This window comes from Ursus arctos, unplaced genomic scaffold (genome assembly GCF_023065955.2).
Source record: "Ursus arctos isolate Adak ecotype North America unplaced genomic scaffold, UrsArc2.0 scaffold_2, whole genome shotgun sequence".
Classification (NCBI taxonomy): Eukaryota; Metazoa; Chordata; class Mammalia; order Carnivora; family Ursidae; genus Ursus; species Ursus arctos.
The window spans coordinates 19,425,863-19,439,272 of NW_026622874.1; the positions used below are offsets into that span (position 1 = coordinate 19,425,863).

Below are 13,410 nucleotides of genomic sequence, written 5' to 3' on the forward strand. Positions count from 1 at the left end.
ATTTTGTTCCTAGAGGGTCAGTTCCAACTTCAAAGATCACGGTTCTAGGGACGGCTTCTGCGAGTCTCTGGAAGAGGCACCAGACTCGCCGGTCCGGAGCTAGCACGCCGGGTGCCGTTTCGGACTTGAAGGAAGTTATCTCAGGCTCATCTCTGCCGCACATTGGCTCGCTGGCGCAGAACGAAAAGCAAGCTGCTGTCGCGGACGTCAAGACCCGCTCCCGCGCACCTCCCCGCTGAGGGCGCAGGGCCAGGTGGCCGCTCGGGTCCCGGGTACGCGCGGGTCCGGGAAGGGGCGTGGCGGCCGTGGGCGGTGGGCGGAGCCTGGGGGCGACGGGGCAGCCAATGAAATCCTGAGCCGGCGCTGGCCGTGCGCGTGACGCTGCGTAGCGGGCTGCGAGGCTGGGGGCGGAGGGGCCAGGGAGTGGGGCGCTTTATCTTCGCTCGCGGCGGGGCTGGCTGCGCTGCTGGCTTTGGGCACCGGGACAGCTCCCGGACGCCCACCTTTCTACCAGCCGCGCCGTGAGGGCTTCCCGACTTTGCCATTCTTGACGAGGTCTCCGCTGTCGGGCTCTGGCCCCAGGTAATGCTCATGCTCCCGGATCCGCTTCTCACTTCCCGCCTGGGTCCACCCGCCACAGCCGGAGAGGAAGGGGAAAGAAGTGGCGGCTGCACCTCCGGCTCGGCAGGCCTGGCCTTGCCCTGGGCCAGGGGGCGGAGGAGGCGGCCGGGAGCCGGGGGAGGAGGAGGCTCCGCGAGTCCTGGGGAGTTTGGGGGATGGGGAGGGCGGGAAAGTTACCGTGGGGCGCCCGCATGGCTGGCAGCCCTTTAAACCTTAGAGGTTTGTTACGTTCCCCCCCCCCGCCCCAGATCCCGTGGCATCTCTCAGGCTGGTAGTAAAGAAAGTTATGAATTAGAAGACATTTTATTCTTTAAAAAGGGAAACAAAAAATGCGCTCAGGAAGTCAGGAATTGATTTAGGAAAAAAGTGTGTGAAGGGATAGATGGCAGTTCAAGACATCGAAAGCTGTCTGGGCACCAAAGGCTTTAATCAAGCTCATATTTTATTTTTAAATATTAAAGTGTAATTTTCTATCACTGTTAAATGTTAATAGCCATTCAGTTTCTCTGGTACTTCTATTTAGAAGTTACTTGTAACCGAGAAACAACTGTAAACGCTATTTTTCGTATTTATATGTAGCTTAAGTTCACTGGTCACTTTCTAAGTCTCTGCCATCGTTTAAACTACTCTTTTCAGGGTACCTGCCTTTGACATAGAATTCAACTTGAAGAGGTTTTTTCGCCCCTCCCTTTATGTGGGTAATATCCATCAGTGATTCGTTGGGGAAGTTAGTGTGTTGTCTAGGCGTGAGAATGGCTTTTGGGAGGAGCTCTGATATATTCAAGAGTAATCATTTAAAAATGCACGTGTTTCAATGCTTCACATGCTTAGAACGCTCAGAACATTTCACATACCCTGGAATAGAGACCAAAATACTGCTGCCACTCTTCTCCATTTCATTTTGGGCCACTTTTGTCCTGGCTCTCTAAGCTCAAGCCACATTGATTTTATTTTTGTTCTAAGAAAGCTTCTTTACTATCTCGTGGTCTTTGGGGGTTTCCTCGACCTCTAATGCACCATTCTCTTCTTTACCCAAATCCAATACATTCCTCAAATACCACTTTAGGAAACCCAGTCTATCTCTGTTACACCCTCCTAGTACTCTCTTTTCCTTAGCAGCAGTTAATCATCAATTGTAATGTTTGTCGCTTAGATGATTTAATTGTTTCTTCTAGTATGTACATTTCATGAAGGCTGGGCTAGTGCATCTTATTTATGTCTTAATTACCAGAGTCTGGCCTAGTACCTGGCACAATGAAAGAATGAATGAGTTGGAGAACACCGGAAGGAACTTGTTTGAATGGAAAAGGTTAACTAGGAAAGAGTGCCTTTCCTTTTGAGAAGGAAATGGAAAAAGTTTTTAACAAAAGCCAGTTAATGATATCTTTTTTTTTTTTTAATTTATCACATAGGGTAAATATGTTGACCACACAGACGTGAACGAGATTTTGGGTTCTTCAGTTGAGCTACTTGACTTAATGATTTAATGATAATCTAAGTGTTGTAGGGTTGTACTTGGATAAATCTTTGCTTGAAAGGGAACGGGAGAAACTATCTTTTGAATTGTAAATTTATCTGCAATTGTTCTCTTTTCTTTCACTGAAGGTGAGAGTAAGTTGGTTCCTCTGTTTGTTCTCTAGATTTGTAGATTTGTAGTTCTTTTGAAACCTTTTGGTACACTGCAGGCAGGCTAAAGTTGACATTCTTCCCAACGTGGTTCATTTGTTTCTCAAGTCAATTTTGTGTTGCTTTCTTTTCTTTTCTTTTTTTAAAAGTTGTACTTATTTGAGAGAGAGTGTGCCTGCACCAGCAGTGGGGAGGGACAGAGGAGAGGGAGAAGCGGGCTCCCCACTGAGCAAGGAGCCCCCAAGGGGCTCGATCCCGGGACACTGGCAGACGCTTAACGGACTGAGCCACCCAGGTGCCCCTTGTGTTGCTTTCTTAAGGCAAATTAGGTACTGTCACACCGCACATTACAAAAACCAATGCACAGATTGGAATCTCAAGAAATAATTGTCCAGTCTGTATGTTGTATTTTAAAATAGCTCTCTAGTCAGCTTTATGTCACCTTGAGTAAATGTTTCCATTGCCACTTACTGGCTATGTGACTTTGAACAGGCTTCATAGTGTTTCGAGTCTTTTGCATTTTTTAAAATGCAAATATTAAATGAGATACGTGGTGTACCTGCCCTGCTGCCCAGCACAGTAAATCTTACTGGCTTAGTAAACACTAGTTCCTGCTTCCTTTATTGCTGGACCTTTTGAGAGACTAGTCTTATGATCACTATTTTTACTTCCTCAACTCATTTTGCAACCCAGTCCAATCTTTGTCCTTCTTCCTGAAATAAATTATACAAGTAAAGTAAATTGTAGCTATTAATGTCCCCAAATTGTGAAATATCCTAGGTCCCACCCTCCTTTTTTATTTTCTTATCTTTTAAAAATTTTTGTCTTTTATTTTCCATGATAATGATCAGATTACTTCTTGAATCTTTTAACTGGATTTCTGACGTTGCTTGCTCCCAGTTCTCTATCTCTCCTAGGCCTTGCTTTTTCACTGTTCTTTAAGTGTCTTGTAATATGGGGAAAATTACTTAACCTGTAATATGGGATAATATATAGGTTGTTGTGAGGATTGAATGAGCGATAGTCAGTACTAGGGAAATGTTAGCTTTATTATTTCCTAGGTTATTTCTTGATTTATGGTCTCTGCCTGGGAGATTTCCTTCCTGTGCCTTGGCCTTAGCTGCTGCCACTGATGAATCCAAATCTTTGTCTGTAGTCCAGACTTGTACGTTCACCTGTCTGCTTTTTCATCATCGTTTGGCTGCCCCGCAGGCACATCATACTGAACTTAGCTACTCCTTTTTCCACCTGTAGTTACGTAGCTTAATGGCACACCCATAACCTTAGTCAGCTGAGTTAGAAAACTCTGGATCTGTTATTTCCGGATGCCTTCTGGATATAGCCACCTAGATATGCTAGATGCCTGAGCCTAATGCTTTTAAATTTATCTCCCTTATCTCTAATTTGTTCATGAAATCATTTGTTCATTTATTAATCACGTGCCGTTTGAGCCTTATTTCAGGCCCTTATCTTTTTTGTTTGTGTGCTAATTGTCCTTGCCAGTCTCTCATCCTCCACATGTTGCCTCAGTTATCTTACTAAAAGACAAATGTCAAGTCACCCTCTTGTTTATTTTTTATGTATTTTTTTTTAAAGATTTTTTTTTAAAGTAATCTCAACACACAACGTGGAGCTCGAACTCACAACCCCAAGATTAATAGTTGCTGCACCAGCTGAGCCAGCCAGGCGCTCCCACCTTCTTGTTTAAAAACCTCTGTAGCATGGGGCGCCTGGGTAGCGCAGTCATTAGGCGTCTGCCTTCGGCTCAGGGCATGATCCCCACGTTCTGGGATCGAGTCCCACATCGGGCTCCTCTGCTGGGAGCCTGCTTCTTCCTCTCCCACTCCCCCTGCTTGTGTTCCCTCCCTCGCTGGCTGTCTATCTCTGTCAAATAAATAAATAAATAAATAAATCTTTAAAAAAAAAAAAAACAAAACACCTCTGTAGCGCCTTGTGTGTGTGTGTGTGTTAAATTTGCAAACTCCTTCTAATCAGCCCTGAGGGTCCTTGGCCTTTTGTTCATGCCCTTCATTGTACCCCGTGTTCCTTATTCCTTCTCTTCCTTGAAGATTTAACCTAGATTTTACTTTCTTCAGGAAACCTTCCCTAATTGCCCCTACGTTCTGTTGGCGCCAGGCCTGTATTTCTTTAATACTCTGTACATCTCAGTTACCGTTCTGTAATACTGCTAGGTGTTATAATTATGTTTTTATGTCTTTTGCTCACTAGATTTTCTACTCTTTGAGGACACAGGCTGTTATGTAGTCATTTTTGTATCCCAGGGCTTGGTACTGTAGTAGACCTCAATAAAATATTTGAAATAGTGAATCCATCACCAAGGTCTGTACTTAAGTTTTTTGTAGAGTGCTCTCTTCTTCCCATCCTGTTTTGATACCTAGAAACTTAGGTTTGTTCTTTGAGCTCTGGCTCTGATATCACCTCCTTCCTGAGGACTGGTTTGACTTCCCTGAATGGTTTATTATACCTTCTCTTGACACGGGGTGTGTGTGTGCGTGTGTCTGCACATGTGCATGTGAACAGTGTAATGGGGTAGACCTCTGTATTATTGCAACACATTTATCTAATAGCATTGTGGAAAGAGGTGCTTAATCTACATGAATTTTCAGATATTGGCATATACCTTTTAAGTGTCAGAACTTAAGAAAGTTTTTTAATGCAGTACATTCTTATCTGGGGGATACTCCAGACAGAGGCAAGACCTGTGGGTAGGAATGAGCTTGGCTCGTCCAAGAAACCAGCAGAAGGCCAAAGCGACTAGAGCAGATCAAGTGAGAGAGTTGTGGGAAGTGGAGGGTGCTGGGGGAGGGGCAGGGATGTGAGTGACAGATGATGGAAGAGTTGCTAGACAGTGGTGAGGACTTAGAACAAAACCCAGTGTTTGGAGGGTTTTGATCAGGGCAGTGACTTGCTCTGACTTATCTTAGAAGGATTAGTCTGGGTGCTGTGTTAACAAATAGAGCAGAAGGGAGAGAATGAAGACAGACCAGTTAGGAGGCTACTACAGTGAGAGGGGGCTTTTGGTGTGGCTTCAACTCTTTGATGGTGGTGGATGTGGTGAGAAGACATCACAATTGGGGATTTATTTTGAAGGCAGAGTAAAATGGACTTGCTTTTGGATTGGATGAGGGGAAGGAAAGAATTAAGGATAACTCCTAGGTTTTTTTTCTAAAATCTGGGCAGAGTGACTGCTAGTCCCATTAACTGAGATGGGGAAGACTGCGAGAATGGAATTGGAGGGAACATCAGTAGTTCAGTTGCTGGGAATCAGAATTATGGACATGGTACAGTTGTTGGTTAACAGTAAGTTCTAGGGAAAGGTATGACTGGAACATAAGAACAGCTTGTCGGAGACAGGAAGTCAAGGTGCTGGGAGGCCAGGGTATTGGATGGATCTTTGTACATGGATGTTGAAGTTAGAGAAGTGTAGAAAAGTCATTGGTAGGGAGAGAGGGGGGTAGTGAGTGATGTTCAGAGGTACCCTCATAATCTTATGATTCACGTGATCTGAGGATTTGATCAAAATTGAGGCAAGCTATTTTTTTTTTTTTTGATTTATTTACTCCAAAGAGAGAGAGAGAGGAAGGGGGGTGGGAGAGAGAGAGGGGGAGAGAGATAGCAAATGTGAGAGCACGGGGTGGAGGGGCAGGGTGAGGGAGAGAAAATCCCAAGTAATTTCTGCGCTGAGTGAGGAGCCCGATGAAGGACTTGATTTCACGACCCTGAGATCATAACCTAAGCTGAAATCAAGAGTCAGATGCCTAACCAGCTGTGCCACTCAGGTGCCTGGGCGAACCATTTTAGGTAATTTGTCCTTCCTAACATCTATATGTATGACAATAATAAAATTTGTTAATATTTTCTTGGAAGCCACATGGTGTTTGAGCTGCATTTGAGAAAGTATATAAATATGGCCCTTTATTTACCCTCATCATAAAAGCAAACAGTAGAATTTGAGCGATGATATGGCTTAATGTTTGACTGCCATTTAGCATACAGGAGGGAGATACGCAGGTGTCAGATTACTTGGTTAATTTTGCCGACTTGGTTGTTAATAAGGATGGCACTTCAGTGTATATTGTCTTCTTCTGTTATAGCTCGGTGCAGTAGTATTTATCTTTATGTTCTAGGTGAGGAAACAGAGAGGTTGGAGGATTTACCGAGGACACGGTGCTATGACGAGCAGGGGTGTGAACTACCTCTTAGTGTTGGGATACCAAATTCTGTGCCTTTTGAAATTCTCACTTCCTGCAAAGTAGAAGGTATTGAGGCCAAAGAAGTTAGTATTCATTTCTAAAATAAGTAGATTTAAACTACGGTGGTGTAATTGTGCAGACTCAGTACATGTGTTTAGCTTTTGAAGGAAGGCTGGCTTCTCTAGACTGGGTTGTTGACTCCTGGTCTCATCACCAAAAACTCTCTTGATATTTTCATTATTCTGTAGGGTACTTAGGCTTAAATTTATTTTTTTTTGGCCTGTTGAACAGCATTTATTTGTCAAATTTGGGGGCGCGTGGGTGGCTCAGTCGTTAAGTGCCTGCCCTCGGCTCAGGGCGTGATCCCGGCGTCCCAGATCGAGCCCCGCATCAGGCTCCTCTGCTGGGAGCCTGCTTCTTCCTCTCCACTCCCCCTGCTTGTGTTCCGTCTCTCACTGGCTGTCTCTGTCTCTCTCTCAAATGAATAAATAAAATCTTAAAAAAAAAAAAAATATTTGTCAAATTTGTTTTATGAAGTATTTTTTTTAAAGATTTTATTTGAGTGAGAGCACGAGCAGAGGGAGGAGCAGAGGGAGAGGGAGAAGCAGACTTCCCGCTGAGCAGGAAGCCTGATGTGGGGCTCATCCCAGGACCCTGGGATCATGACCTGAGCCAAAGGCAAATGCTTAACAGACTGAGCCACCCAGGTGCCCCTTTTATTAAGTATTTTTTTCACCTTTTTTAAAGTAGGCTCCACAGCTAGCGTGAAGCCCCAGGTGGGGCCTGAACTCAAGACTTGGAGATCAAGACCTGAGCTGAGAGGAAGAGTTGGACACTCAACTGACTGAGCCACCCAGGTACCCCATTAATTAGTGCTTTTAATCAGTGTGGGATAATCAACATGATATAGTATTAGCCAAAAGCAAAGTGATATTGTTTTAGTCAGCCTTACAACTTGCTTTATGTGATAAAATGTATAATTGTGTATTTCAATTATTAAAATATTTGAAGTTTTTGCATACCCTTAGAAGTCTAGGGGAACCCTCCCCACCCCGATTAAGAACAGCTGTCATAGAGCTTGATGAGTAGGATATAGAAAGCTGTTCACAGCCAAGATGATGCTCGATCTCATCCTCTCAGCATGTTTTCCTCCTGATTCTCTTTATGAGGAGCATGTATCCTGTTGGAAGAACTGGTTGTATTAGCCGATAGCTCTGTACTGCTGGATACCTGTCATGCTTCAGATACTCCCCTACTAGGTTTGAGGGTTTCAAAGAGGAAATGCCATATCGTCCCTGTCTTGGAGAAAGAAGTGTATGCTTAGTGTAAGAGGCAGACGGTGTCGCTGTCTGAGGGGAGTGGTGTGATAGGATGCACAGAGTGCAGTGGGACCACAGAGGAGGGGTGACATGAGAGATGGTGCTCAAAGAAACCTCAGCACGGGAGGTCATTGGAGGTCATCTGGTGATTACAGGCTAGGCTGTAGAATCCCGGGGTCTGATTTTGGATCTCAGTTCTGCTGTTGGAGAATTATATGATTTGGGCAAGTTAAATTCCCTCTAAGCTATATTTCTCTCACCTGTAAAATGAGGCTAATACCTGCCCTCTAAGGTTGTAAAGATTGAAAACGTAAAGGACCTGGCAGTACGATGTCTGGTAGGTACATAATAGGGGCTCATTAAATCAAAGCTGTTGTTCCTACTGCTGCTGCTGTGACCCTTTGGTCGGTAGGTGGGGTTAGCTAGATAAAGGGCAGAGGAGAAACAGCTTTCTAGAGACAGGAAAAGAGTATATGGGGAGACATGGTGACCAAAGACAGTATTTGGGGAATAAAATAACATATCTGCCTTACAGATTATATTGAGATTAAAATACATGTGAAGCACATAAATGTGCAAAAGTACAGTCCCCTTCACGTCCCTGTTTAGATGCAAAAAAAAGAATAGTCCTTATTATTTATTTTTAGAAGAATTTGTTTATTTGACAGAGAGAGCGCGCGTGCGCAAGCAGGGAGAGCGGCAGGCAGAGGAAGAGGGAGAAGCAGGCTCCCCATTGAGCAGAGAGCCCAACTCTGGGCTCAGTCCCAGGACCCTGGGATCATGACCTGAGCCAAAGGCAGAGGCTTACCCTCCTGAGCCACCCAGGCGCCCCTGTCCTTATTTTTTAATTCCACGTTACCCCCTCTATAATTCCTTCCTTTTTGAAACATCTTGGTTCTTTCTTACATCTTTGTATCTCCATTGTTTTCTTCCCTGATTTCTTCTCTGCTTCTTGATATCTTACTTGGAGGGTCTCCTACAGAGTTTAGTTGTCTGTGTCACTTCTCTCATCTTTTCTGTTTTGGAGAGTAAGATGCTCTTCTGGCTTCCTCTAGCACTGTTACAAAAAGCACTTCTAATTTCATCAGTTGCCCTGACCTCTTTCCTAGGTTCCTCTGAATTGGATCTTACTGGTCTCCTTAAATTTTGACCTGATGTGTTCATCTCACTGTTCCATAATTCTGTTTCATTTGTTTAATTTCTGAAAAAATGAGAAGGGAAATGATCTAGATGAGTCAGATGTTTACATTGCTAAGGAGTGATACTTGAAACAGTCAAACTCAACATGTACTACATTTCATACTGGAAAGGACATTTTAACGTTTAGAAAGCCCATGATTTTGGGGCGCCTGGGTGGCACAGTGGTTGGGCGTCTGCCTTCGGCTCAGGGCGTGATCCCGGCGTTATGGGATCGGGCCCCATGTCAGGCTCCTCCGCTGTGAGCCTGCTTCTTCCTCTCCCACTCCCCCTGCTTGTGTTCCCTCTCTCGCTGGCTGTCTCTATCTCTGTCGAATAAATAAAATCTTTAAAAAAAAAAAAAAAAAAAAAAAGAAAGCCCATGATTTTAGAATTTAAAAATATGTAGCTTTAAAAATAATGTAGGGAGTACTTCATTATTTTTCTTTTTGCTTCGGACTAATGAAAACATAGTAAAACACTGTTTGGAGTCAACCTTGTACTGTGTTGATAGCAATCTGCCTAAAATTTGACTGTGATCATATTTTTCAGTGCTTGGTATGGCTCACCACTGCCTAACTGAAAAAAAAAATCCTCCTTTCTTAGGCCTTTACAGTTTAACTCTAGCTCTCCTTTCTGGTCTTTTCCCCTATCACATTTCTCTGTTACCAACTTAAAAAAAATGCGGAAAGTGAATGGTATTTGTGGTTTGGATCTGACCCAGGTTCAAATCTGGCCCTGTGTGGTCTTTGGCAAGTTACTGTCAAGAGAAGAAAAGCAGCCCTTGGCACCCCAGAGTTGTACTGGTACTATCAGCTGCCTTTGATGCTGTTGTGAGCTAGCCTGACACTTAACATCTGGGTCTTCGTGGTGTTCTTATGTTGAACACAAACACTTTCACTGAGTATCAGCATCAGACAAGGCTACTCTGTGACCATGATGGATCACGTCAAAAACAAGAACATGCCATAATCATGTCTTGACCCAGACAAAACACGAACATTCTCCAAGTCACAAAATATCCAACACCCCTCTCTCCAGGCTATAATGTGAATGATTATTGCTGTTCTACTGGTTACAGCTTTAGCCTCCGTATAGAGATTTGTTGATATACCCAGTCATAGAATTGTTCCCACTTTCTGGCAGTACCCAACGAGAGTGAACCCCTGCTTCTTTGGACTCTTCTAAAATATCACCTAGCCAATTCCCAAATCCTAAGTAAGTCATTTTTGATATTCTGAGATTCCCCATAATTTCCCCTGGCGTGTGTTCCTAATATATTCAGCTTGGTCAGCTATAGGTGTGTTCCTGGTGTGGGGGAAGAGGGCGTTGACAGTAACTAGTTTGAGCCTTACTTTTTTTTTTTATATGTGAACTGCGATTAATAACCTCTTTATTGCAGAGTTACGAAGATTAAATGAGAAAATGTAAAGCACCCAGTGGAGTCCTTGAACTTTTAGCTACTCAACAAAGCTTGTTTTCTGTCTTCTAGGAGTCTGATTAGTCATGATCCCCAGACAGGGCTTGGAAGGACCTTGTTTTAACCCTTTCTCATCCATGGAGTGCTCTGTTCTCATCCTTCAGGACTCAGTTCAAATACCTTCTTTTCTGTGAAACCTTTGCATTTCTCCATGAGCTCTTTTGTCTTTGAACTTCAGGTATTGTTTTTACCATTGATTCGGCTCTTAGTTCTATTCTACTTTGTGGCATCTTTGTACTTACCTTCTGTTATCTGATTTTTTAAAAAAAGATTTATTTATTTGAGAGAGAAAGAGTGTGTCAAGCAGACTCCCTGGTGAGCGTGAAGCCTGATCTGGGGCTCAGTCTCACTACTCCGATTCGTGACCTGAGCCAAAACCAAGAGCTGGACGCTCAACCAGCTGCAGCAGCCAGGCGCTCCCTATTACGCCTTGTTCAACTACGTTGTTCTTTAAGGATGGGGGCTTTGTTAAATAAGGAACTTTGAAACCAATTATTTTATAAGGACTAGTTTATTTGAATTTGTTATAGTATGTCGTACTCAGAAAATGCTTAAGCATGATGAAAGTAAAACAAAAGGGAGAGAATATGTCGTTGTTCACCTCCCCTAAATATGGTGATACTGTGACATTTGCCTAAGTCAGATACTTCAAAGTAAAGGGGAGCAAAATATGCCACCCCAAAATGTGCCACTTCGGCATATTGATTATTTTGAGTCAAAATTACTTAACATCCAGTGCAAGGAGGACCCTCTGAGCTTTCTTTGTCTTCCTGAAATAGGAAGTAAATCTCCCATGTGGAGCGTACCCTCCCTGTACCAGGAGCGTAGAAGACCTCCCTGTCAGCAGACATGAGGAATTTAGGGCTGAGAAGGCTGTTCATCGAACCTTGTTACTTCTTCAGTGATTTACTTCCCCAAGTCCAAATCCCTTTGTCTTAGCAGTTCTTCACACATTTATTGTTTCTTTGAAAAGATGTGGCATTGCCTGCTTTGGTCCCATATTTTTATGGTCTCCCCTACATATGAAATTAAATGTTTTTCTCCTGTTAATTTGTTTTAGGTCGATATGATTATCAGACCAGCCCAGAAACCAGAAGAGAAGAAAGGGAAAGTTTTCTTCTCCAACAAAAGCTTTTTATGTCTTCCTTCCTAGATAATACAATGGTGGGTGAAGAGAAGACATCTCTAAGAAAACGGCTGTCAAAGTCCAGGGAAAATTCTGAGGAAAAGGAAGACCAGAGAAGCCCTTCAAAGGAGTCCCTAGAGACACCTAGTAATGGTGAGGCTTTTAGTTTTTTTTTGTTTTTTTTCTTTCAGCTGTTAAGTTTTATTAACCTTTCTCAGTAAATACGTAGTATGTGAAGTAATTTTTATAGCGAAGATTGCAGAGGGCACGCTTCACTACTGTTGACTCGGGGACCTTGCTGGCAGGGGATGACTTCTTATCTGCTGCCTTGATATCTCCAAGGACCGCTGTTTGTGTCATGTCCTGCACAGCAAACTGGCCTACATGTGGGTACTCCGAGAAGGTCTCCACACACATGGCCTTGCTGGGGGCTATCTGCACAGTGGCCGCCTCACCAGGCCTTAGGGCTTTGAGTTGCCCTCCAGCCTCTCAGCCGAGTGCTGGTCAGTGTTTTCCCTGTGTTCAGGAGATGTGAGCCGTGTGGCAGTCCAGCACTGGGGATCTGTAGCCAGCCTGGATCTGCCTGGGGTGGGGACCATCACCTGTGCCACATCGTGGCCAGCCTCCACGGAGCAGTCGTTCCTGCTGTCTCCGGCCACTTATTGGACACATGCTTCATGTCGAAGCCCACGTTGTCACCAGGCAGGGCCTCTGACAGGCCAGCCTATCGTGGGGCATCTCCACAGACTTGAGCTCGGGTGACATTGGTGGGGACAAAGGTGACCACCATTCCAGGTTTCACAGGCACAGTGCCAGTGCCTCCGATCTTGTACACATCGTGTAGAGGCAGCCTTAGGGGCTTTGTTGACTGGGTGGGAGGGTAGAGTCCAGAGACTTCCAGCAGAGTCACCCCAGTGACGTTTCATTTGTCCTCTTGACTGTCCAGCCAGGGTACATTGTTGCTGTGCCAGCCGGAGATGGGCACAAAGGCCACGGCGGTCAGGTCGTAGCCGATCTTCTTGAGGCAGGTGCTCACTTCCTAGTGATCTGGAAATGCATGGCGCTGGAGATAGGCTCGGCAATGTCCGTCGTTGACGGCCACCGTGAGCTGCCAGCTGCTTCAGGCCCAGTGTGTAGGCCCCAGTGCGTGTTCGCAGGTCTGGCTCTTTGGAGATGCCTGCTTCGAACTTGAGCGTGCTGCCACCATGACGAGCACAGCAGTGTTGGCCTCGGGTGTCCAGTGGTCACATTCTTGATGAAGTCCCCGGAGCCTGGAGCATTGATGATGCTGATGTCATGGTGGCTAGTCTGACTTCCATAGGGAGGTGGGAGTGATGATGCCACACTCCACCCCCGCCTTCAGCTTGTCCAGCACCTGGACATATTTGAGGAGCGCTTGCTCATCACTGCTGCCTCCTCCTCGACTGTGTCCGTGGTTCTTTTATCAGTGCTCACATGCTTGTAGATGAGCGCGATGCCTGGCGGGGGTGGACTTGCCCGAGTCCACGTGGCTAAGGATGAGGACGTTGATAGTGTCTTTGCCCATGGCGATAGGTTCGTTAGTCACTGCTCTAAAGAAAAGGAAGCAAACTCGATTCAGAGATCAGCAAGAGCTACATGAGCTGGGAGAGACTTGTAATTTTTGGCAGTGAGTGAATAAGAGTAAATTCAGTGCTTTAGGTCAGGGACTGACATCTCTTGAGCTCTCTTAATTATAAGGGGGTATGCAGGTAGTGTGAAGGCACAGGGGTGAAAGATAAATTGATAAAGAGAATGGAAAGGAACATTTTGATTTAAGTGCCGATCACAGCCGCATTGTATTGGTGACACTGGTGTGTAAATCGCTGC

At 44.8% G+C, this 13,410-nt stretch overlaps 1 protein-coding gene across 3 annotated transcripts in view; it reads left to right on the plus strand.

Annotated features, from left to right (window-relative positions):
- The first annotated feature begins 369 nt into the window (after positions 1-369).
- SOAT1 (sterol O-acyltransferase 1) overlaps positions 370-13,410 on the plus strand; it is a 73,281-nt gene continuing 60,240 nt past the window's right edge. The window contains exons 1-3 of one of the 3 annotated variants that reach the window (XM_026509266.4): positions 370-582; positions 7,209-7,318; positions 11,590-11,715. In XM_026509266.4, the coding sequence (XP_026365051.2) occupies positions 11,598-11,715 (118 nt within the window). In that variant the 5' untranslated portion in view covers positions 370-582; positions 7,209-7,318; positions 11,590-11,597. The remainder of the gene's footprint in view (positions 583-7,208; positions 7,319-11,589; positions 11,716-13,410) is intronic. The other 2 variants (XM_026509263.4, XM_044387886.3) reach the window with 2 other exon arrangements.